The sequence below is a fragment of the Chrysochloris asiatica genome, unplaced genomic scaffold (assembly GCF_000296735.1).
Source record: "Chrysochloris asiatica unplaced genomic scaffold, ChrAsi1.0 scaffold00142, whole genome shotgun sequence".
NCBI classification, from domain to species: domain Eukaryota; kingdom Metazoa; phylum Chordata; class Mammalia; order Afrosoricida; family Chrysochloridae; genus Chrysochloris; species Chrysochloris asiatica.
In genome coordinates, this window is record NW_006408660.1 from 8,321,684 (window position 1) to 8,343,735 (window position 22,052).

At 49.0% G+C, this 22,052-nt stretch overlaps 2 protein-coding genes across 3 annotated transcripts in view; both read right to left on the reverse strand.

Annotated features, from left to right (window-relative positions):
- Positions 1-9,781: 9,781 nt before the first annotated feature.
- On the reverse strand, positions 9,782-17,886 carry ABTB1 (ankyrin repeat and BTB (POZ) domain containing 1). 2 transcript variants are annotated; one of them, XM_006870495.1, is made up of 12 exons: positions 17,831-17,886; positions 16,474-16,536; positions 16,322-16,377; positions 14,723-14,867; positions 14,419-14,578; positions 14,265-14,310; positions 12,920-13,036; positions 12,719-12,837; positions 12,426-12,524; positions 12,149-12,316; positions 10,066-10,266; positions 9,782-9,988 (listed from the first exon to the last, which is right to left on the reverse strand). In XM_006870495.1, the coding sequence occupies exons 1-12, from the start codon at positions 17,884-17,886 to the stop codon at positions 9,782-9,784; spliced, it is 1,437 nt and encodes a 478-aa protein (XP_006870557.1). The 2 variants fall into 2 exon arrangements, with proteins under 2 accessions (XP_006870557.1, XP_006870558.1); XM_006870496.1 differs by having other exon boundaries at positions 16,509-16,536; positions 17,831-17,846.
- A 1,035-nt stretch (positions 17,887-18,921) lies between these two features.
- Positions 18,922-22,052, reverse strand: part of PODXL2 (podocalyxin-like 2) — a 73,107-nt gene continuing 69,976 nt past the window's right edge. The window contains exons 7-8 of the mRNA XM_006870519.1: positions 19,735-19,914; positions 18,922-19,166 (exon numbers count right to left, since the gene is read on the reverse strand). Coding sequence (XP_006870581.1) covers positions 18,954-19,166; positions 19,735-19,914 — 393 coding nt within the window. The 3' untranslated portion in view covers positions 18,922-18,953. The remainder of the gene's footprint in view (positions 19,167-19,734; positions 19,915-22,052) is intronic.

The window sequence follows — 22,052 nt, forward strand, 5'->3', positions numbered from 1 at the left end:
AAGAGGGAGCTTAGTTAAGAGTGTGGGGGGAAAGAAAGAGTCCCCACTGAATAGTTATCATCTTGTCTAGATGGGTCTGGGGAAAGGAGATGGGGTTAAGATTTGTAAGATTCAATAGTGAATAACTGTTATCATGACTAATCACGGCTGTTACAATTGTAAAGGTGGAAGTTTTGTAACAAAAAAAAGGGGAGTGGTTAATCTTACAGTCCAGAAATAGAGGACCCTAGGACCATCAAGAGGGGAACACACAAATAGAATGTGGGACCTTATCCAGAGAAGCAGCAGTGCCAGAGATGGAGGCAGAGACGGGGGCATGGAGAGGGGTTGCAGCTGAGGACTCTAGATTCATCAACCAAGAAGAGAAGGACTAAGAACTGGTGGCCAGAGGCAGACTTGCAGAATGTGCCCTTTGGAGATGTAATTTATTATATATGCCTGAGTGGGGGAAAAAACAAAAAACAAAACCCATGCTTACATCATGATCAAATAGGAAGGCAAAAATTCAAGACCAAGCACAGTGGGTTTTTTTTTTTAAAAGATTATATAGCACTCAGAGGGTAGGCCCATGCCTTGTTAGATGGGCTGTCAGAGAGCTGTGCCTGGGCCGTGGCACAAAGGTACTTCCACCTGTGAGGGAGAATGTGGGTTAAGCTTAAGTGAGAACAAGGTTAGGGAGTTAGAGTTACATTTAGGTTAGGGTTAGGTTTGTGTCAGTTTAAGGGGCAACAAGAAACTCAGTCATCAAGATGAATCATATTGTAATTGAGCTTACATATAAGATAAATAGTATATGATACTGCACGCATTTTTAAATAAAACTTAATGGAACAATATATAATCTCAAAATTCATTTCAAGCCTCTGAGGATTGTTTTAGAAGAAAGCAATGTTTAAAAGTGTTAAAAGGAGAAATTATATTCATGATTATATATCTAGCTGAGTTTTCCCATTTGAGGATCCACACTGTCCCTCTGGGCTTTGCATCATGTGCAAAATACTTGAAAGAACAGCTCTAATCATCTCGCTCATAGAATTATTTACTTGCAAAGTATTCAACTTCATTTAAAACTTAATTCTCTTTTAAAGCAAATGTCAAGAATTCAAACTAAATGTTGCCAAGGCAACTTTTATCCATTTTTTATGCCATAACATCATGTTTCAGGAAGTTTTGTCTGAAGTTGTCTTGTGGGGGGGTATCCAAGTAACACATATACTATTATTTACTAAAACATGTTTAAAATAAAAAATTTTTAAAAACAACTTAATGGAACAAAACCCTGAACTAAATATCAGAATCTTGTAAGAAAGGATCAGCATTACCGATTGTTTTGCCCCAACTGCCATTGTCACTTAGGACAGCAATGATAGGGAGCCTGTCTTCACTTAAGATGTTGACATTTTGTTCACCATGGATTTTTGCATTGATTTTTATTTTTTAATATATTACGGTCAGTAGTTCAAAACTACCAGCGGTTCTGCAGGAGAAAGATGAGGCTTTCTGCGCCTGTAAAGATTTGCAGCCTCAGAAACCCTGTAAAAGGGTCGCTATGAGTTGGAACCAACTCCACGGCACACAACCACCACCAATCAATACATTAAAATCCTATTTATCTTGTTTACTGAGTTTTTTGGTACCCTCTCCCTCAACTTTTTGCACCCAAGGAGATCACCTGAGTCTCCTCGCCCTAATGTTGGCTCTAGTTTGATCCTTTTCTGTCTTGATACTATTGAAAAGGAGACCCCTTTGCAAACAACTCTTATTAATTTCAGTATAACAACTTGTCTTACGCCAAAGCACACATTCAAAATATCCCATAAATAAGAAGTCTCAAGCAAAGGCCCAATCCTCAATCTCCTCAGCAACATCCTAAGGAACAAGTTTAAATTTCACGTCATGTTCAAACACATCCACAGCCCTAAAGAGAGAAGGAGGCAGCAGAGGCAAGACACTTTCATCTGCTGTATGTAGGGCTGTCCAGCCCTTCTATGCTGTTACTTTAATTTTCATGTGTTGAGCTTTTTGGGTGTTTTCTTTAGAACTTTGCATTGTGAATGGAGTGAAGGTTTACAGAGCAGATCATTAGTTTTACATTCAAGAAATCATACTCTTTGCTTCATTACAATGGTTGCAACTTCCTCCATATACCAAGAGTTATCAGTATTTACCTCTATTCACCTAAACAATGCATTACTCCCTGTGTCTCCTACTACTTTCATCTTCTAACCTCCCTCTTGTATTCTACCTGCCCTGTCACCCATGTTAACATGTGTCTACCCTCTAGACCGTGAGTGATTTTCCCTGCCACCTCTTTCCCCCCACCATAACCCTTATAGATTGTTTCTTTTATCAAGAAAAACGGTTCTGAACAAACAAGATGGCGGATCGGGTGGAAGTGCAGTAAGAAGCCGTCAGCAACCACACAGAATACAGGACCAAGCAGACTCAGCGGATGGTCCCAGAACTCTGAACCACATATAAAGGAATATTTAGAAGGCTGGAAGACTTACAGCTAGGGGAAGTTGTAGCAGAAGCAAGAAATCCATTGCTTTCAAATTCAAGACGCTCAGCTGCTCCAGGGGCCGCCATCTTTGGTGAGACCAAGCAGGGGAAGGATCAGAGCAGCCTCAGAACGCTTGACAGAACCACGGAGATAAAGTTGTGGACATTCTTTACTTTTGGTATCTGTTCATTGGTCCCTTGCTGTCTGCGCACCTCCATTCTGGTGACTGAATATAGGGGTGCCTGAGCTAGTAGGCACCCAAGCCCCACCCTTGGAGGGTTCTACTACGCATGTGCACAGATCTCCTCGAAATTTAAAGAGACAGTTTCCACTTAAAACCAAATGGCCACACCTGGGACCATCAACGGAGAAGCGTGGAGACCCAGAGAAGCAGTGAGGCCTGAGAGGGAGACAGAAAGGATGACGTGAAGAGATGGAGTGCCTGAGGAGTTGAGACCCAGAGAGGGAAAGGGGCTGTGTGCTGAGGACAGTGGGGAGGGGGGGGCATGCAAGGTATACCTTTTTGCTGGGGATTGATGCATCGACGGGATGGTAACTAAGGCAATGAAACGAAGTACGATAGAATGAATGTAAAACTGATGTTTCCCCATGTAAAATATCACTCAATACACAATAAAACATTTATTTAAAAAAAAACCAAATGGCCACAGCCGGCCCTGAACTGTTTATAACTAGAAGAAAGGCCTGAATGGGAATTGTGGAGCAGGACAGGCAGACAAAAAAGGAAATAGGCCAAAAGTTAAATCCTGAGTTACGTCAAAACAACTAACAGTGGCATCTTGAAATTTCTCAACAAGAAGAGTAAAAAGGGAAGCCCATTTCCTGATCACATCTACCTGGAGGCAATCAGAAAGCATTAAAAATACCAAAATACATACCCATCTAAATATTAAGGCCACAGATAACCCCTGAATATGTCCAAAAAACAGAAGCATATGACCATATCAGTACATGTCCAGAAATGAGATAAAGTGACTGAGGCAAATGAGCTGGAAGTAGACCTACACTCCATAATAGAAAAGATGGGCAGGCTTTGGAAATGCCTGAGAAGGAATTCAGAAAAATGATTATAAAATGTATCAAAACGCTACTCAGCTCCTTCTCCCAGCATGTCCTCAATCCCTTTCTCTAACCTTTCCTCTGAGGTTCAGGCTTCCAGGGTTTTCATCTGGGTCTGTTTCCTTTGGTCTCTCATATCTTTGTTGTCGAGGGTCCATGTAGTATGTCTGCCTAGTCTGCCATGTTGATGAAAGTTTCCATAGTTTTATTTTTAAGTGAAGTCTGAGGGTAAGAAAATTATAATCCCCAAAAGTGTCGAAAAATCTAAGAAAATAGAGAAGAATTCACCTTTCAAAAAAAGACCACCCCTCCCCAACATGGGACACACTGTCTTCTGCCTTTGTTACATTTTATGTGTAAAGTTTTATTTATTTCCCTTCCATTGTAAAATTTTTTTCTATGTTGATCTATTTATCTGTATATGGAAAGTTTGGGAGCATCTAGAATTGAGACAGAATATCTGTTTTACCTACTAAAATTGATGAAAAAAAATTTAAAGTATTTTTCACTTCTCCACCACTTGTCTGTCAGTTTGTCTTACTGTAGTGGCTTGTATGTTGGTGTCATGCTGGACAATATGCCACAGTATTTTAAATACTAACAGGGTTACCCATGGTGGACAGATTTCAGCATAGCTTCCAGACTAAGACAGACTAAGAAGAAGGAGAGACAGACTACTTCTGACTGTTTACCCACTGAAAACCTTATGATTAGCAGTGGAACACTGTCAGAAAGCACAGGAATATTGAATAATGAAACATTGTAAATAGCACCACAGTATTGTCAGTTATAGTGCTGGAAAATGAGCCCATCTTGTTGGAAGACACTCAAAATATGACTAGGAAGAGCTACATCCTCAAAGTCATCTGTGATGACAAGAATTAAGTAAAGCTTAGGGGACCTTCATTTGCTGATGGAGCACACTCAAAATGAAAGAAATGGCTGTAAATACCCATTAATAGTTGGAATATTAAATGTATGAAGTATGAATCTAGGAAAATTAGAAATTGTAAAAATGAAATGGAACACATAAAGATGGACATCATTAGTGGGCTGAACTGACTGGTATTAGCCAGTTTGAATCTGACAATCATATGGATTACTATGCCAGGAATAACAAATTAAAGAAGAATGGAGTTGCATTCATCATCAGAAAGAACATTTCAAGATCTGTCTTTATGTATAGGCTGTCTGTAATAAAATCCTCAAGCCTACAAGGAAGACCTGGTAGCGTAGTGGTTATGAATCGGATTGCGAACCACAAGGTCAGCAGTTCGAAACTACCAGCTGTTCTGTGGGAGAAAGATGAGGTTTTCTGCTCCTGTTAAGATTTACAGCCTCGGAAACCCTGTACAGGGTCGCTATGAGTCAGAACTGACTCCACCACAGCACATAACAACAAGGAAGTCCAATTAACATCACTGTTATTCAAATTCACACACCAACCACTAAAGCCAGTGATGATGAAATTGAAGAATTCTACCAGCTTCTTCAGAGTCCTGGTACAGTGCTGTGGACTAATGTGTCAGACTGCAAAGTCATTTGAACTGCAAAGTCGATGGTTCAAGCTCACAAGCTGCTCCTTGGAAACCCTATACTGGGTTGCTATGGGCCAGAATCGACTTGATGGCACTTAACAGCAATAACAACCAGCTTCTTCTGTCTGAAATGGATCAAACATGCAATAAAGATGTATTGATAATTATTGGTGATTGGAATGCAAAGATTAGAAACAAAAAGGAAGGCAGCATCAGTAATTGGAAAATATGGCCTTGGTGACAGAAACAATGAAGGTGAACGCATGACAGAATTTTGCAAAACCAATGACTTATTCATTACAAGCACCTCTTTTAAAACAACATAAAAGACCTCAGCAGATGGCATATACAGAAATCAAGTTGATTATATCTGTGGGAAGAGATGGTGGAAAAGCTCCATATCATCAGCCAAAACAAGGCCAGGGGCAGACTGTGGAATAGACCATCAATTGTTAATACGCAAGGCTGAAGCTGAAAAAAACTAAAACATTTCATGAGAGCCAAAATATGAGCTTGAACGTATCCCACTGGAATTTATAGATCATCTTAAGAACAGATTTGATTGATTAGACACATACCTAAGATACATAAGCAGTTTTGGAATTGTATAATGAGCAAAAGCTGGAAGAGTACTAAGATGCCCAATGGTAAAAGCCTAGATTTGCTACAAAAGGCCGGAAGTGTGGATGGTGTGAAGCTATCTGCTTGTCTGCAGCAATGCACTGAACACCTTCATACATGCAGCATTTCCTCACACTCTGGATTTTCTACCTGACTTCAAAGTTGCTGTGGAAATGAGGAACTCTGGTTGACTGTTCAGACAGACACATGTGTCCAACACACAATGCCAATCTCACTCTGTGGGGCGGCAGTTCTGAGTCTATCTGCTCTGGCATAGATCACTTTGCTGTTTTTGTGCTATTGATGACCCAATAAAATATCAATTCCAGAGCAATTTGTTGTAGACAGAACCCTGATATGATTTCAACTAGCATCTGTTAAAAAAACAGGTTTGATATACTAGTTCACTTTTTCTAAATGCATAGTCATTAAAACATTGTTTACTGTTTCCACTGGCTCACGTCACCCTGCCTTGTCAGTGTGCCCATGAAGCCTGAGTTATCTTTCAAAAACGCAAGTCAGCCCCTGTCATTGCCCTGCTGCGACCGCCCCTGGTTCAATAGTGCCTTCACCCTGTGCCAGGTTCCTTGACCCTGCCTGTATTTATCCTTTAAGAGCACAGCCAGGTGCTACTCTAAGCCCTTTACAAATAAATACCAGCTCACCTGTTGCTCCTAACAAGCTAGAAGGAAGGTACTATTATAATCATCGTTTTACCAAAAGGCAAACTGGGTGGCAATCAGGTAGGAAGAAACAAGCCGGAGAGAACAAACAAGATGATGGATTGGGTGGAAATGCAGTAAGGAGCTCCATCAATAACAACACAGAATGCAGGACCAAGCAGTCTCAAGGGATGGTCCCAGAATTCTGAACCACATATAAAGGAATATTTATAAGGTTGGAAGGCTTACAGCTAGGGGAATTTGTAGCAGAAGCAAGAAATCCATTGCTTTCTAATTCAAGATGCTCAGCTACTCCAGGAGCCGCCATCTTGGGTGAGATCAAGCAGGGGAAGGATCAGAGCAGCCACAGACACCTGAAAGAACTATGGAGATACAGGTGTGTAAGTTCTTTTCTTTTGGTATCTGTTCATTGGTCTCTTGCTGTCTGTACACCTCCATTATGGTGACAATAGGGGTGTCTAAGCTAGTGGACACCCAAGCCCCAACCTTGGAGGGTTCTACTATGCATGTGCACAGATCTCCTCGAAATTTAAAGAGACAGTTTCCTCTTAAAATCAAATGGCCACAGCTGGCCCTGAACTGTTTATAAGTAGAAAAAAAGGCCTGAATGGGGATTGTGGAGCGGGACAAGCAGACTAAAAAAGAAATAGGCTGAAAATTAAATCCTAAGTTACGTCACAACAACCAACAGTGACATCTTGAAATTTCTCAAGAAGAGTGAAAAGGGAAGCCCATTTCGTGATACATCTACCTGGAGGCAATCAGAAAGCATAAAAAATACCAAAATACATATCCATAAGCATTAAGGCCACAGGTAATTCTTGAATATACCCAAAAAACAGAAGCAGATGATCATATCTGCACATGTCCAGAAACAAGATAAAGTGACTGAGGTAAATGAGCTGGAAGTAGACCTACACTCCATCCTGGAAGATGGGCAGGCTTTGGAAATGCCTGAGAAGGAATTCAGAAAAATGATTATAAAATGTATCAAAACACTATACAACGGAGTTGAGAAAAATAAGGAAGAAGTTAGGAAAGCTCTAGAGGAACAATCAAATAAGATAGATACAGCATTGGAAATAATTCAAAACCTACAGAAAGAGGTCCAAATGATTAATATTAGAATATCAGAAGTGGACAATACACTGAAAGGGCAAAGAAGCAGAATTCAAGAGATAGAAGCCAGAACTAGTGAGCTAGAAGATGAATCTCTCAACACCACTAATATAGAAGAGCAAACACAAAAAAGGATTTAAAAAAATCTGAAGAAGGCCTAAGATTCTTGTTGGACAACACGAAGAGGAATAACTTAAGAATTATTGGCATTCAGGAACAGGAACAGTTGAAGAGCTTCTGGAAGAAAACTTTCCTAACATCCTGAAAAGTGAAAAGATACGCATTCAAGAAGCTCAACGAACCCCAGGATGGATAGACCCTAAAAGGCAATCACCAAGACATAATAATCAAGCTCTCCAAAATCAAAGATAAGGACAGGATCTTGAAAGCAGAGGGGGAGTGGCTGAGAACTCTAGATTCATGGACTAAGAAGAGAGGGACCAAGAGCTGGTAGCCAGGAACCAGACTTGCAGAATGTGCCCTTTGGAGATGTAAATTATTATATATGCCTGAGTGGTATGTGTGTGTGTGTGTGTGTTTGTTTTTTTGTTTTAAAAAAGCTAAAGTGGATAGAGAGAAATACTGTTAACTGATGGTACATGGAGGGGATTATAGTCATTGTAATGAAACAACGTGTATGGTTTGTTGAATGTAAAATTGATGACATGCCCTGTAAACTTTCACTCAATCCACAATAAAAATCTTAAATAAATAAATAAACAAACAAACAAACAAACAAACAAACAAACAAACCTGCATGGCTGAAAACAACAGAAAAACAAAAACAAAAAAAGAAACAAGCCAAAGTGGGAGCTCCCACCTCTGCTTGAGGCCTGGGCTCAGAGCCTCGGGACCCCAGATCCCTATGTCTTATTTCTGGCTATGATAGGCTCCCAGACCAACCATGCACAAGCAGTACTCTCCACCTAGCAGGCCCCAGCCTGGTCTCCCTCAATACCTTATTCAGGGGTTGCCTCCGTGAGCCCGCCCTCACCTCTTCAACATCCCTCTCCTCAACTGCTAACTCACTGATTCCACCTGACCCTTTAGCACTTCCCCATGGGAGAAATGTGGAGAACAAGATGGCTGAAACACACTGGAGCACAGAAGGAACAGTCTGGAACATGGAAAGATGCCTCAGAGCATGGAAACACCATGCCGGAGCTAGCCAAGAGCAGAGAACCATTGCTTTCTAGCCCAGGGTGTATAGGCTACTTGGATGTCGCCATGTGGTTGGAAGGGAGAATGGAGTCCAGAGAGGACTGAAGAGAATTTAGGGGTGCTGGCTGCAATGGGCCTGAGGGTCCACGTAGTGGGGGTAAGGTGGAGGGCACCCTGAAAAAGCCACCAGTCTTCCCATAAGAACATCACAGCCCCTGGGAACAGCGTCTGTGGAGCACATGTGCTATACCTGGGATTCTTCAGGGGGAGGCTTTCTTTTCCCTGCCACCCCTCCTCTTGGCTTTGTCCAGGGGCCAAGCCTCAGTCCCTGCATCTGTAAACCAGACCTTATCTATGTACCACCACCATGAATGTGTTATATTCATGTGCTTCTGATTGGTGGCTAAGGATTGAAAGCCACTGGCTGGCTGTGCCTGGGTCCTTATCTCAGAGCTTGCGGTTGTTTGGTCAGCCCAGGGTAGAAGCTGTCCGCCCTGTGGTAAGCTGGCTGAACCAGCTTTCAGGGTATCCAACAAGGATGGGTTGCCCAGTCAGCCCCACAGCCAGAGGGCACCACTCCAACTGAACAGAATACCAGGTAACTTCTTGATGTTCAGCAGAGGTGTCAGTGAGAACAGCCCCCTCAGCCCCTGGCCGGGATATGGGAACCCCAAGGAAAGTTCAGCTCTCCGAGGTGAATTCAAGTTTTATTGCCACACACAGAGGCGCTCCTGCACCTTCTTGGCCTGCTTGGCCCAGGTGAGAAGCCAGGTCAGAGAAGCAAGCAGGCAGGCCAGGCCTGGTGGGACGAGGCAGTCAGCACCATCTGGCTCTGTGAGGGATACTGGGGGAGGGCAGTATTGGGTGCTGGGGTGCACTCATCCCAGGTTTCCCTGAGTGGTGCCCAGCCCCAGGCTTAGAGGCTGGTCAATCCTTTGGAGGAGGGCTTTACCCCCAGGTGACCCTTCCCAGGGTTCACAGCCAGGCGGGAGGTAGGAGCCTGCCAGGCCAGGCGCCCCCTGATGGGCCTAGGGCATTAGAGCTGGGCAGCACACAGGCCCACCCACAGCGCAGACTTAGCAGTCCAGGCCGATGGCCACGAGCAGGTCCTCCAGGGCCCGCAGCCGCTGCTGCGCCTCCTCAATGGCACTGTAGGTCTGCACTGTGCTGGCCACGTGGAAACGGATGTCGTCCACCAGGGGGATGGAGTCTGTCTCCTGCCGGGCTGCCACGGCTGCAGCCTCCTCTTTCACAGCCTGCGCAAAGTCCTCCCGCTCCACCAGCTACGGGACAGATGGGCTCAGGGTGTGCGAGGCCCCCCCACCCTCACCATCACCACCCTCCTGGGCCGCTGGCTCACCTTCTCGATGACCTTGGCCATGTACTCAGTGCACTGATCCTCAAGCCTGGCCAGGTGGAACAGCTTGGCCACACGCCACACGCCCACCACACTGTCCTCATCCAACAGCTGGGCCAGGCTGCGGCCACACAGCCGCTTCAGGCCCGGCAGCAGGTACATGTCAGCAACACACAGCACGTCATAGGCCGCCTCAGGAGGCAGCTGCAGGGGAAAGAGAAGGTGAGTGGGTATCCTCTGAAGGCCGGCCATGAGGTAGGGACCTGCTGGGGGAAGGCCTCCCCACTCATGTGCCTGTGCCCTGCCATCTTCCCACAGGACCCACCACCACAGAGGCAGAGTAGATGGGGGGCTCCCCAGGAGCCCGAGGTCCAGTCAGGATCCCTGGGGTGGGCGGGCAAGGGAAAGAGGCTGAGCTCTGAAATCACACAGACCCGGGTCCCAGTCCTGGCTCAGACACTTTCTAGCTGAGTGACCTTGGACAAGACACTTAGCATCTCCACGTCTATTTTCTCATCTGTGAGGTGCAGTTAACCATGCCCGCCTCAAAAGGCTGTGAGGAAAAGGAAACAGAAAGTGCTATTCAAAACCAAGACAGGACCCTGCCAAGGGTGAGGGTGGAGGTGACTATGGAGCCTACCCGATTCTGCTCAGAGACTGAGGGGCTTTACAGACACAGCTACAGTGGGACACTGCGTCAGGAAAAGCTCTGGATGGCTGTGGAGAGCAGCGGGGGGTGGCAGGACTGAGGTCATGGTATTGAAGGCTCATGCGCACCGTGTACACCGCACCAAGCACTTGACTTGGGGGGAGTGCATCTGATCTGCACAAGACCTTACAAGGGAGGGACTGCTGCCACCCCCACTCTCTAGAGGGGGAAACAGAGGTAGAAAGCAGTTCCGTAGCTTGTCAAGAACCACTCAGCTGGTGAGGCGCTATTGTGGGAGTCGAGCCAGGTTTGGAACCACAGCCACGTTGCTTTGTTTGGAACAAAGCAGGACACTCATTGCTTTTCCCAGGGTCCCTTGGGCAGCAAAGCTCCTTCAAGAGGGAGTCAGGCAAAGGCAGGTCCCAGGCGGCAGTGGTCAGAGAGCTCAGTGAAGGTGCCAGGAACTGAAGCCCTGTCTTGCCTTATGGAGGTGCAGCAGGTGTGGTTGCCCAACCAGAGACACCTTTCTTCCGACTAGAACGTGAGCAGAGGTGTGTACGACCCGTGTCCTACATGTGAGAGGAACCTGTGCATACTCTTCCTCTGCCTCCTCCAGCCACTGCCTGAGGCCAGGTCTCCAGATACAGAGGAGGACATGCCCAAAGCCACAGCCTCCATGTCCTCTTGTAAGTAAAGTTTCATTGGAACACATACCTATTCATTTCTGTGCTGTTTCTGGCTGCTTTTAACAACGAAATTGTGACAGAGTCCATATGGCCTCAAAGCCTCAAATACTGTCAATTGAAGCTTTATAGAAAGTTTGCTGTCCTCTGTCCCAAGACATAGCAGGACACTGATGGAGAAAACAGCTAGGTCCTCAGAAAATCAGCTGCCCTGTGGCACTCACCCCAAGACAAGGAGGAATAGCAAACTTCTCTCTTCTTTAAGTTGCTATATATTAAGATTTATTACTTAGCCTTCATACACACACACATATATCCTGGCAGAGCAAACCTCCAAACTACGGGTGCTGTCCATGTGGCCCTGCATGAGTGATGTTTTGGGCAGCTGAAGAAAGATGGGGTAACAGAAAAAGAACTGAGAGACCCCAGGGGTCCACAGCTGCCACTGTCTACTGCTGTGGGATAGGACCTGAAGCTTGCCAGTATTACAGTTCAGAGGTACTGCTCCCACCTGCCTTCCAGCTGGAGGACATGGAAACAGCAGGTAGCTGAGTGGGGAATACATCCAGGTCAAGTGCTAAAGCCGTGAACTCTGGAACCTGCCAAGGCTCCCTTTCCCTCAGAGAAAAATCAAAACCTCACCACAGAACCAACCAGGAGCAACTCTCAGACCCAAACAGGCCTTGGCACTACCATGAAACCCCATGTTTACCAAGCCCTGCACACACCCGTACCCCTGCCCCCCAGCCCGCACCTCAGTGTGGTCACTGTATATGTAGTAGAGCACATGGGTGAAGATGTCGGGGGTGATGTCATGCAGTGTGATGGCCGGCAGGCCCCCCGAAGCCTCAGGCTCCTCCTTCTCTCGGAAGTGATCATCCAGCAGAGCCCGGAAATAGTCGCTGCGGCCACAGAAGAAGGCCTGGGGGAGGCCACGCTCAGAAAGGGCCAGGACCAGGGTCAATGCCTGTCCCCTGGGGAATGGCCCAGGGCTTAGGGCTGAGGTAGAGGCAGAGGGGTAGGCTGAGCACCTTGTGGCAGAGGAAGCTGCAATCGGCCACATGGAAGCAGATGTCGGGGCAACTGTTGAAGCCATCCGGGTAGGGGAAGGGCAGTTGCCCAAGATCACCCTGGAGAGACAGGAAGAGGAGTCCCCATCAGAGAAGGTAGCTGCGGCAACAGTGGCCAGTCTCAAAAAAGGGAAGTGACCTGAGCAAGGTCACAATAGGAAACTGAACCCAACCGCATGGGGCTTGCCTAACACGTTCATCCCAGAGGCCCTGTCCCTGCGACCACAGGGCCAGTCACACTCAGTCCCACTCACGTGGAGCTCAGGGGGCAGGGCGCAGTTGGCCAGGAGCGCCAGGTCCTCCTGCAGGCGGGAGTCAGTGGGCAGTGGCTCAATGGTCAGGACCTTCACACAAGTGCCTGGCTTAGAGGCCACTGCAGAGGGGAGCATGCAGGGTCAATGGCCAGGCTACAGTGGTCGTTCCCCGCCCAGCCTGTACCCTATACCCTGACGCACCAAACTCGAACACCTTCTCACACTTGGCCTCAAGGTTGCTGAGCAGGTCCCACAGCTGGCACTGCTTGGCCAGGCGCTCACAGTCACTGACGTGTTCCACACCAACATCCAGGCGTCCTGGGGAGCAGAGGTGGGGTGGTCAGGACCTGAGCGGCCCTCAGCCTAGTGGAAGGGGTTTGGGGGCTACAGAGCAGGGACTCCAGGAATGATAGCTGCTCTGGTTTCCTGTCAAGAAGAGCCACAGATGTAAAAAGCTGAATTAGCACAAGCTGTTTGTTATATTTAAGATGACAAAACAAAAAAGGAATAGCTGCTGTTCATGTACAACCAGACACCTCATGGGATTTGTTCCTTGGTGTGGAAGGTGTGGAAGTTGAAGACCATGGTTTCATGGGGCACCCCAGTTAATTGACCTAATGTGTTTAGTGCTCTGTTCTAGCTCCCAGTTCCTTGCAGAGTGCCTAGGGTCTTAAAAGCTTGCCAAGGGCCATCAAAGGCCCAACACTTCATCTCTATTCACCCGGAGCAACAGAGGAAGAAGGAAAGGCAGGAATCAGATATGGACACAATGTGTATACCTAATGACCTCCATGAACAACTGCCTCCTTTATCATGAGACCAAAAGAACTGGATAGTGCCCAGCTACAATTACAGATCATTTTCATCAATTCGATCAAGGAATCCTGGTCATTTCAAAGTCTCAGGAACTCTAGACTTTCTGGAATCAAGGAGAGTATAAATGAACCTTTGAAACTACTGTCCGGAGATCATCTTTAAACCTTAAACCAAAAATACCCCCTGAAGTCTTCTTAAAATCCAACAATCGTTTAGCTTAACGAGTAAAAAAGGCCTGCCTTGAGCACTGAGCTCATTTTAAGATGATCTAGGGGATCAAAGTGACAGCAACAACTCCAGAGATGAGAGAGGAAAGTTAGGGGCAGTGAGTTTACGGACACAGGGAAGGCATAACTCAGAAGAGAGAGTGAGAATGGGCACACCCACAAAGAATGTAATCCATGCCACTTAATTATACATGCACAAACTGTTGAATTGGTAGATGTCTTGCACTGTGTATTCTCAATCACAAGAAAATAAATAAAAAGTAATTAGAAGAAAAAGAAGAGTCGCAGACTAAACTCTACAGGCCTAAGAGCTGATGAGAAGGCTGTTTGTGGGTGGGAGTTCTTTCTGAGTAGACTTGATACATCAGCCTGCTGCCTCCTAGCTTGAACAGGAGGTGACTGGAGCCTAGTACTGCCTCTTCACCACCAAGGTTATCCCTGGATCAGCTGTTGGCCAGCAATGCAGCTTTTATCACCCACCCACCCTGGGCCCAGGGAGTCACCTGTGTACAAGTACTGCAGCAGGGCCCCAAAGGCCACAGGGTTGATCTGTGGGCAGAGAAGACAGTGGAGTGGAAGTCAGAGGCAGCCACAAAGCATGAGACCTCCACCCATCCCTGGTAAGCCAGCCTACCCGCAGCCCCTGGAGGGACGCACCAGTGGGTGCCTAAGGACCACGACGCTTTTGCCCTTCCATTTGGTGTCCAGCATGTTGGCAAAATAGGTGCTGCGCGCCCCCAGGACACAGCGGTGTGCCCTGAATGGCTTCCCATGCACAACAAACACCACGTCACTGTGGCTGCCCTGCTCTAAAAGCCTGGAGAGAGACAGGAACGGGGGATGCTTCTGCAGACCTCCTGCCTCCCCAGTACACCCCAGGACAAAGGTGGCTGCATGGGGCCCCACGTGGGCCCCACCCAGCACCGACCCATGGCACTAAGCATGCCCACTCCTGCCTCACCGCTGTAGGAAGTCATCATAGTAGTCCCGTCTCCTGCAGGAAGCAGTGACCTGCTTGTAGTCTCGAAGCGCTCGTCGGATGGCATCACTTAGCGCCCCATAGAGGCAACGTTCTCCATCAAAGGTGTTGGCCTCACAGCGGGCTCCTGGGAGATGTGGGAGGTGGGGGGTGGAAGGTGGGCAGCAGAGCTCCCAGTCAGTAGGGCATCAGCTGCACGCTGAGGCTGGCAAAAGGCCTATGCAAGCCTGAGGAAAATCCGAACCCCCAGGCCCTCTTCCCCACCTCCAGTCACTCACATGGGGTCCATAAGTCCTGGAAATCTCTTCCCAAAATAACCTGGGCCCATTCTGACCCCAGCATCCTCCCTGCCAGGGCACAGGAATGCACTCAAATCCAAGTCCAATTCATTTATAACCATACCAAACCCAGAGCAGGCTCTGTCCTAGGCCCTGGGAACAACATGGGGCCCCACTCTCACCAAGCTCACAGTCCAGAGGGGACGATCAACAAGCTAACAAATAGTGCCAGGTAGGTTGCACACCAGAGATCAAGAAAACCCACAGCAAGGGGTGGTGGTGGTGGGTCATGGAAGGTGGCTCTGTCAGTGGATGCAGACATGGAAACCAGGCAGAGGTCTGGGAAAGGGTGGCCCATGCAGAAGGAACAGCAAGTGGTAAGGCCACAAGGCAGAAACAGGCTTGAGTGTTGGTACAACAAAAAGAAGCCGTGTCTGTAGCAGCATGGCCGTGGGAGTGAGGAAGGAGGCAAGAGTTGGGAGGCAGATAGCAGATGGGCAACCTCAGAGGCACGATGAGGTGATGGCCTTACTCTACATGCAATGGGAAGCCACTGGAAAAACATAAGCAGATCTCATTGCATCCGGGCGGATGTAATAGTAACTTGGCCAGGGTGGCAGCAGTGGAGATCGGGAAGTAGACAGAGAGAAGAGAATAGGTTTTAAGAGTAGAGCTAGCTGTCCACTGTTCCCATGCAGTGATGCTACTAGGGGAACAACACTGGCAAACCCCACAGGATTCCCTGCAAGGTGACCCAGCTGCTTGGGCTCTGTCCTGGTATGTCTCGTCCCCGTGCCTAGAGGCACTAGCATCATTTCAGGCCCTGTGCCCAAGAAGCTGCTAATGATGGCCAATACTGATGACTCCTACACCTCAGCCAGGGGCTGTCACCCTGGGCAACTTCACCAAGACCACCTTTGATGTCTTCTCTAAGAGATACATCTAGCTCACGTCCGACCTCTAGAAAGAGACCAGGCTCACCCAGTTACCCTACCAGGAATTCATGTACATCTCATGAAAATCCACACCAGAGTCTCTGTGCTAAAGGACCCAGGCTTCAGCCGTGACAACCACAAAAGTGGTTTTTATACAAGAAAAATAAAATGATTTAAAAAAAAAAAAAAAACACACACACACACACACACAAAAACCTCAGAGCTTGCTAGAGGGTAGAACTTGCTGTATGGATTGGGGGTGGAGGGAGTGAAAGGAATCATGAGTCCAAAAATGTGTAGCCATGGCTTTGAACACATGTCGGAGCACGCACACAGGCACACACCCACTGACCCTGTCCCCTCCTCACCATTGTCCAGAAGGTAGAGTACCAGCTCCTCATGCCCACACAAACAGGCATAGTATCTGAGGGAAGGAAGGAGGATGGGAAGCAGTTGTCAGCATTGAAGGCTCCTCTCAGTCTGCCCTGACCACCCAGCCCACCCCATTTCCAGCACTCACAAGGGGGTGCTGTCCCACTTGTCTCGGACATTCACCTCCACATCACGCTGCTCCAGCAGGTACCTGAACAATGAGGTCAGAGCCTGGTCATGACTAGGTTCATGGTCTGGGAAAGGAGACCATGGAACAGGGAAGGGGTAAGCATCCCTATTGGCTAGGTGAGGGCAGTGAGATAAGCAGACTAGAGTAGGAAACGGACAGCAGACCAGAGGTCATCAGGGAAAGGGTACTGAGGGTTGGGGATGCATAGGACAGACACTGAGAACATTCATAGTGTGGAGTGTACTGAGGGGTAGAGCTAGGCTCCAGAGTGAAGAGGCTGAGACTTTGGCCTGAAAGAGTTGGAAGCAAAAGAAGGGAGTGATGGGGCAGTGGGATGGCTCGGGGAGACTGGAGGGATTAGGGCCAGAAAGGGCAATGGGGGGAGGGGCGTATAGGGAGACAGAGGAGAGCTTGAAGAGTAGGCAGACTAGAAGGGGCAAGTCATAGGACATGGTAGTTGAAGGGATTTCAGCACTTATGGTGGTAAATCCCACTCTAAGTACGGCAACTGGAGAAACAGTCTAAGGGATGGTGAGAATTTCATCTTGGACATGGGCAGCCTGGGGGTGATATCCAGTGCTGACTGGACCTCAGAGGGCTCCTGAATGCTTTCCGTTTGGGGCGTCATCAACTCTTAAGGGGCATCTGAAGTCAGGGAAGACGCTGGGAAAGTGAAGAAGGGTAGAAAGAACTAAGACCAGCCCTAGGGAGGTGATCAGGACCAAGGAATGAGGAAGGAGTGGTGCACGGAAGTGAAGCACCAAAGAGGAGATGCCCAGATAGGAATTGGGCACCCCGCTCCCCCGACCTTCGTCCAGTCAACAGGGACTGCGCTCTAAGCGCCAGATTTGCGTTAGCTGCCCGTTGGGATATCTTAACCTTTTTCAATTGAACGTCAATTTAGGACTCTATGTGTTAAATGCACCCAGAAAAGGAGCTACATGTGAAGTTCCATCCAGCTCTGTCCCAGGGGCCTGCTAGTCCAGAGATACGACCCCTCCTCTTCCATTAGCGTTCCGAGCAGCAGTCCCCTCCTCCAGGAAGCCTTCCGTACCTCACCACCCCATCTCCTTCCCGCCTATGTACACTCCCACGGCCCCTGGGCATCTCGTAGTATAATTGTTTCTGAGGCCCCAGAGCCAAGTAGCAGAGGTGTCCCCCGGGTCCAGAGCCTTCGAGAGCTGCGATAAAGGCTGAGGCGTCCACCCTTCTCTGAGGCCAGCAGTGGACCAAGACCAAGTAGCGGGGTCGCATGAGCCCTGTGGACACCCAGCCCGTCCCAAGCCCGCCAGACCCAGTACTGTGGGCCCCTCACCGCACTCGGCCAACATCCCCCTTCCTGCAACTCGCAAAGAGGTCGCTGGTATCCATGACGCGGAATCTCGTAACCGCGACGCGTCCCGGCGAATGTAAACATGCACGCCGGTCCAGCCCCCAAACACGCCCCGTCTGTACTCTGCAGCGGCGCCTGGCGCCTGGAGGACCAACAGCCTGGACCCTAAGTACCGGCCTCGCACTCACGAAGCCCCACAGCCTGGCCCCTTTGGGCAGGGGAACACCGCGACCCCGGGTCACTGCTAGTTTAGGTCCAACTCGGCCCTTAAATTAGCCCTCTGTGCCCGCAGTTTTGCCCATTTATACCGCCCTACTTCCCACTCCCCCATCCCCCTAGTTTAAGGAGCTCTGGAAGCGTAGTGATTATGAGTTGGGCTGCTAATCTCAAGGTCAGCAGTTCAAAACTACCAGTTACTCTGCTCCCGTAAAGATTTACAGCCTCGGAAACCCTATCCAGGGTCGCAGACTCCACAGTATACACCTCCCACCCCCTACTTAGGACTCGGTCCTCCCCTTTTGGCTATCGTCCTGGGTCACATCCACTTCCTCTAGAACCACTCACCCCATCACAGACATTCCCCACCATCTCAGAAAGAAAGAGGCAGGAGGCAGGGAGGGCTCAGTGTAGTCTCCCAGATGGTTTAATGGGAGTCCCAGTGAGCAGGACGCACTGATCACCGGCACCCCGTGCTTGAAGCCGGTAGGGGGCGGGGCGCGAGGCAGTGGCCATGGAGCCAGGATTCAGCAGGGGACAGGAAGGCAGGGTCCTGTCCTCAGGCGAGCTGCCCTGACCAGGCCAGTGTCTGAGGCCCAGGCTCATATTCTCAGGGAACCGGGGTGGGAATGGGTAGGGGGACTGTGCGTAGACTGTTTTCAAAAGTTGATGGGCAGCGGAGAGAAGCCCCGGAGTTGAGGGCCAGACTGCAGGGTGGGCAACCAGGGTAGACCTCAAGGGGCAGGAGAGGCTCGAGGTCACTGCGGGGCTGCCCTTTCATTCCTGACACCAGCTGTGGGACAGGGCAGGTGCGAAGGGGCAGCTTGGTGCTGGGGTCAGGCTCAGGTCCGAGGCTTCGGCCCACTTTCCGCATTCGGGCCTGGGCGCCTCACAGGTGCGTGTCTTCCTCAAACACGTCTGAGTCCTCGGGGTCCCGCTTGCCCCCCATGAGCGTGCTCCAGCCCCCTGGGCCGTTGACGGCCCCGCCGCCGTTCAGGCTGGGCTGCTTCTCCTGCATCTCCGACTGGCTGTCGCTGGCCACGTCCAGCGTGGGATTGTCGTGGCAGCCGTTCTCAACGAAGCGCAGCTCCTCGCCATGCGACTGCGGGCAGAGGGGAGAGGGTTGCTGGCCCAGGGAGCTGGCAGGGCAGCCCTCTTGTCCCAGCCTCCCCAGGCCCAGGTGCCCATGGCCCAACTCCGCCCAAAATAAGTACATCCAAACCACGCCTTTACCCCTGCTCTACCATTTCCTAGCATGTGACCTTGAACGAGTCATTTAATTTTTTTCCCCTAGTCGATAAACCATACACAGCAATCCCCAACAGAGCCTCAACAGGCGGCAGTCCCCGTCTTCTGTGCCCATTGCTAATAATTGAACTGTTCTTCACCTTCCTGACGTTCTCTTTGTAACAGTCCATTTCATAAAGGAACAGCTGGGCACTCATGAGTTACAGCAGGGGCTCCTTCAAAAGTAGCCAAGATTCCACTCTGTCCTGGTAGAGCCCTGCTTCCACTCATTGCATGTACCTCCCTATAGAGTGGCAACTGTATGACCCGTTAAGACCGCATCATAGTCCTATGGTCAAGGACAGTTCCTAATTAAACCCCACACACACACCATGGGCATGCACACAGAGCCCAGGCCCTGCTGCCCACCAGCCCCAACTTACCACATGCTTAAGCTTGGGCAGCCGGCGCTGCCAGCAGTTGTACAACAGGCCGAGCACAATGATGATGACACAGATGGCACCGATGACCACCAGCACCACAAAGAGCGTCCCATAGTCACTGCGCACCTGGCTGGGCCGTGCCTGGCAACTGCTTGTTGTGGAATAGTTCTGGATGCCGATCTGAAGGGGTAGGAGGGGCCAGGCTCCTCAGTTGAGGCCCTGGGGTGCCATGGGTTCCCCAGACGGTTTTTTGAGGTTGGGGCTCAGGGACTAGGTCAAGCTTTGAGAAAGAGCAGGCCCACGGTGGCTGCAGACCTTGAAGCCTTCTCATAGGCTTAGGCAGTCCATGCTCAGCAGAGACTCTCCACCCAATCCCATCCCAGCAGCCTGAGGGTAGCTCCAAGCCCTTCTACCCTGCGCCCCCTCCCCCTCTGCCCGCCTACAGTTCTAACCTCGCTCACCTCCTCACCAGGTTTCTGTCCCAACCATAACCCAGCTGGTACAAGAGTCTGACCCTACCCCTCTACTGAGGCTGGCCCTCATGCTACGTATGGGTCACTAGATAAAGCAGACCGCTCCCCACCCCCCACCCCCCATCCCCACTAGTAACTTAAAAAGAGAAAATGAAGGGCACCTAGGAGCCACTCACTACCATCCTTCACCCACATACAACCACTGAATCGAGCCCTCGAAACAGCTTCGTAGACCCACATCCATCCCTGGCACCCCAGTAACACCCCCCACACACACACACATATGATCTTGATTAGGCTGTCCTCCAGGCACCTGCCTTCTCTGGCTCAGTGGCTAGGTTCCCACCAGCTCAGACAGACCCTCTCCCACAAAAGAGAGGTGAAGTGCTTCATCAGGGCAGGAGAGGTACCAGGGTGAGGGTGCTATCTATTGGCTCCTGATGCAGAGAGCCATGGACTTCTAAGGCCAGGCAGTCAGCATTTCCTTAGTCTCTGTGAACCACCCTGCATATTTCTAGTACTTTTAGTAACTTATTTTTACACGTCATTTATTAAGAGTAATTTTTTTCTTGCTAAATTTACCAACTAATATACTTCCAGAGATCTAGCACATGTTACAGACAAGTCGGTTTGAATTAAGTGCCCTCCCCTCAAGTGTGCCAGTAAGGTCAGAATACTCAGGGACTAGGGACTGGTGAAAAGAGGTAAAAGGGTCTGTCATAAAAGGGCAAGATGAGCTGAAGTATCCACGACCTCTGTGTGTCCCTGAGCCCAGAATTTCAGATCTGGAAAGATCTTCTGTGACTATCCAGTCAGTATCGCAGCACGGACCAGCCTGAATTTAAAGCTTCACTCTACCACTTATTAGTTGTGTGGTGGTGGTGGTGTGCCATGGACTCGGCTCTGACTCACAGTGACCCTGCATAGGGTTTCTGAGGCTGTAAGTCTTTACAGGAGCAGCAAGCCTCATCTTTCTCCTATGGAACGGCTGGTAGTTTCGAACTGCTGACCATGAGATTAGCAGCCAGACTGGTAACCACTACACTACCAGATCTTGGGCAAATCATCTAGCTTCTGGGCTTCAGTTCTCTTATCTTAAATGGGATACCCACAGTATCCAACAAGGGTTTATTTAACCCTCACAGCCCCACGGCATGGCAATGACTCAGTGAGAAACTGGTGCAGCTTGGCACACAGCGCTCAATATGCTTACAAAACCACAACTCTCTCACCCTGCATGTAGTAGATAAGGAAGCAGGGACCCAAGATTACACACAGCTCATCTTTGATGTCATTGCAGAGCCCTCAAGAAATTAGTGGAAGTATGGCGGGGACTGTAATCATGGCAATGAAATGATATACAATAGGATGAATGTAAAGCTAATGGTCTCCCATGTAAATTATCACATAATCCACAATAAAACATTTAAAAAAAGAAAGAAAGAAAGAAATTAGTGAAAGTAGTTTTGGGAGATAGTGGCTGTCCTCAGACCTTTATGGGATTTCTTCTTTATGGAACGTGGCATGAGGAGCAGAAAAACTTGAGGACAACTCAGCCCCTCCCCACAGGCCAGCAACTCTGCTCTTCCCTGGTTGTCCAGGCTACCTCCTCCACCCAGCCTCTCCAGGACCTGCCAGGTAGTCAGCAGAGCACTGCTTGGTCAGGGGCACCTCTCAAGATGGTAAGCTGGTTCCTGGACCTGAGCTCTTGTCCCGCACCCTGGACAGCCCGATAGAGAGTGCTTGCTTGATGGCTTATTTCCTTGTCTCCTATGTGCTCCTGGCTTCCTGTCACTTGTGGTTCCTTAGCACCATATCATGCTCATCCATCCCTACATGTCCCTG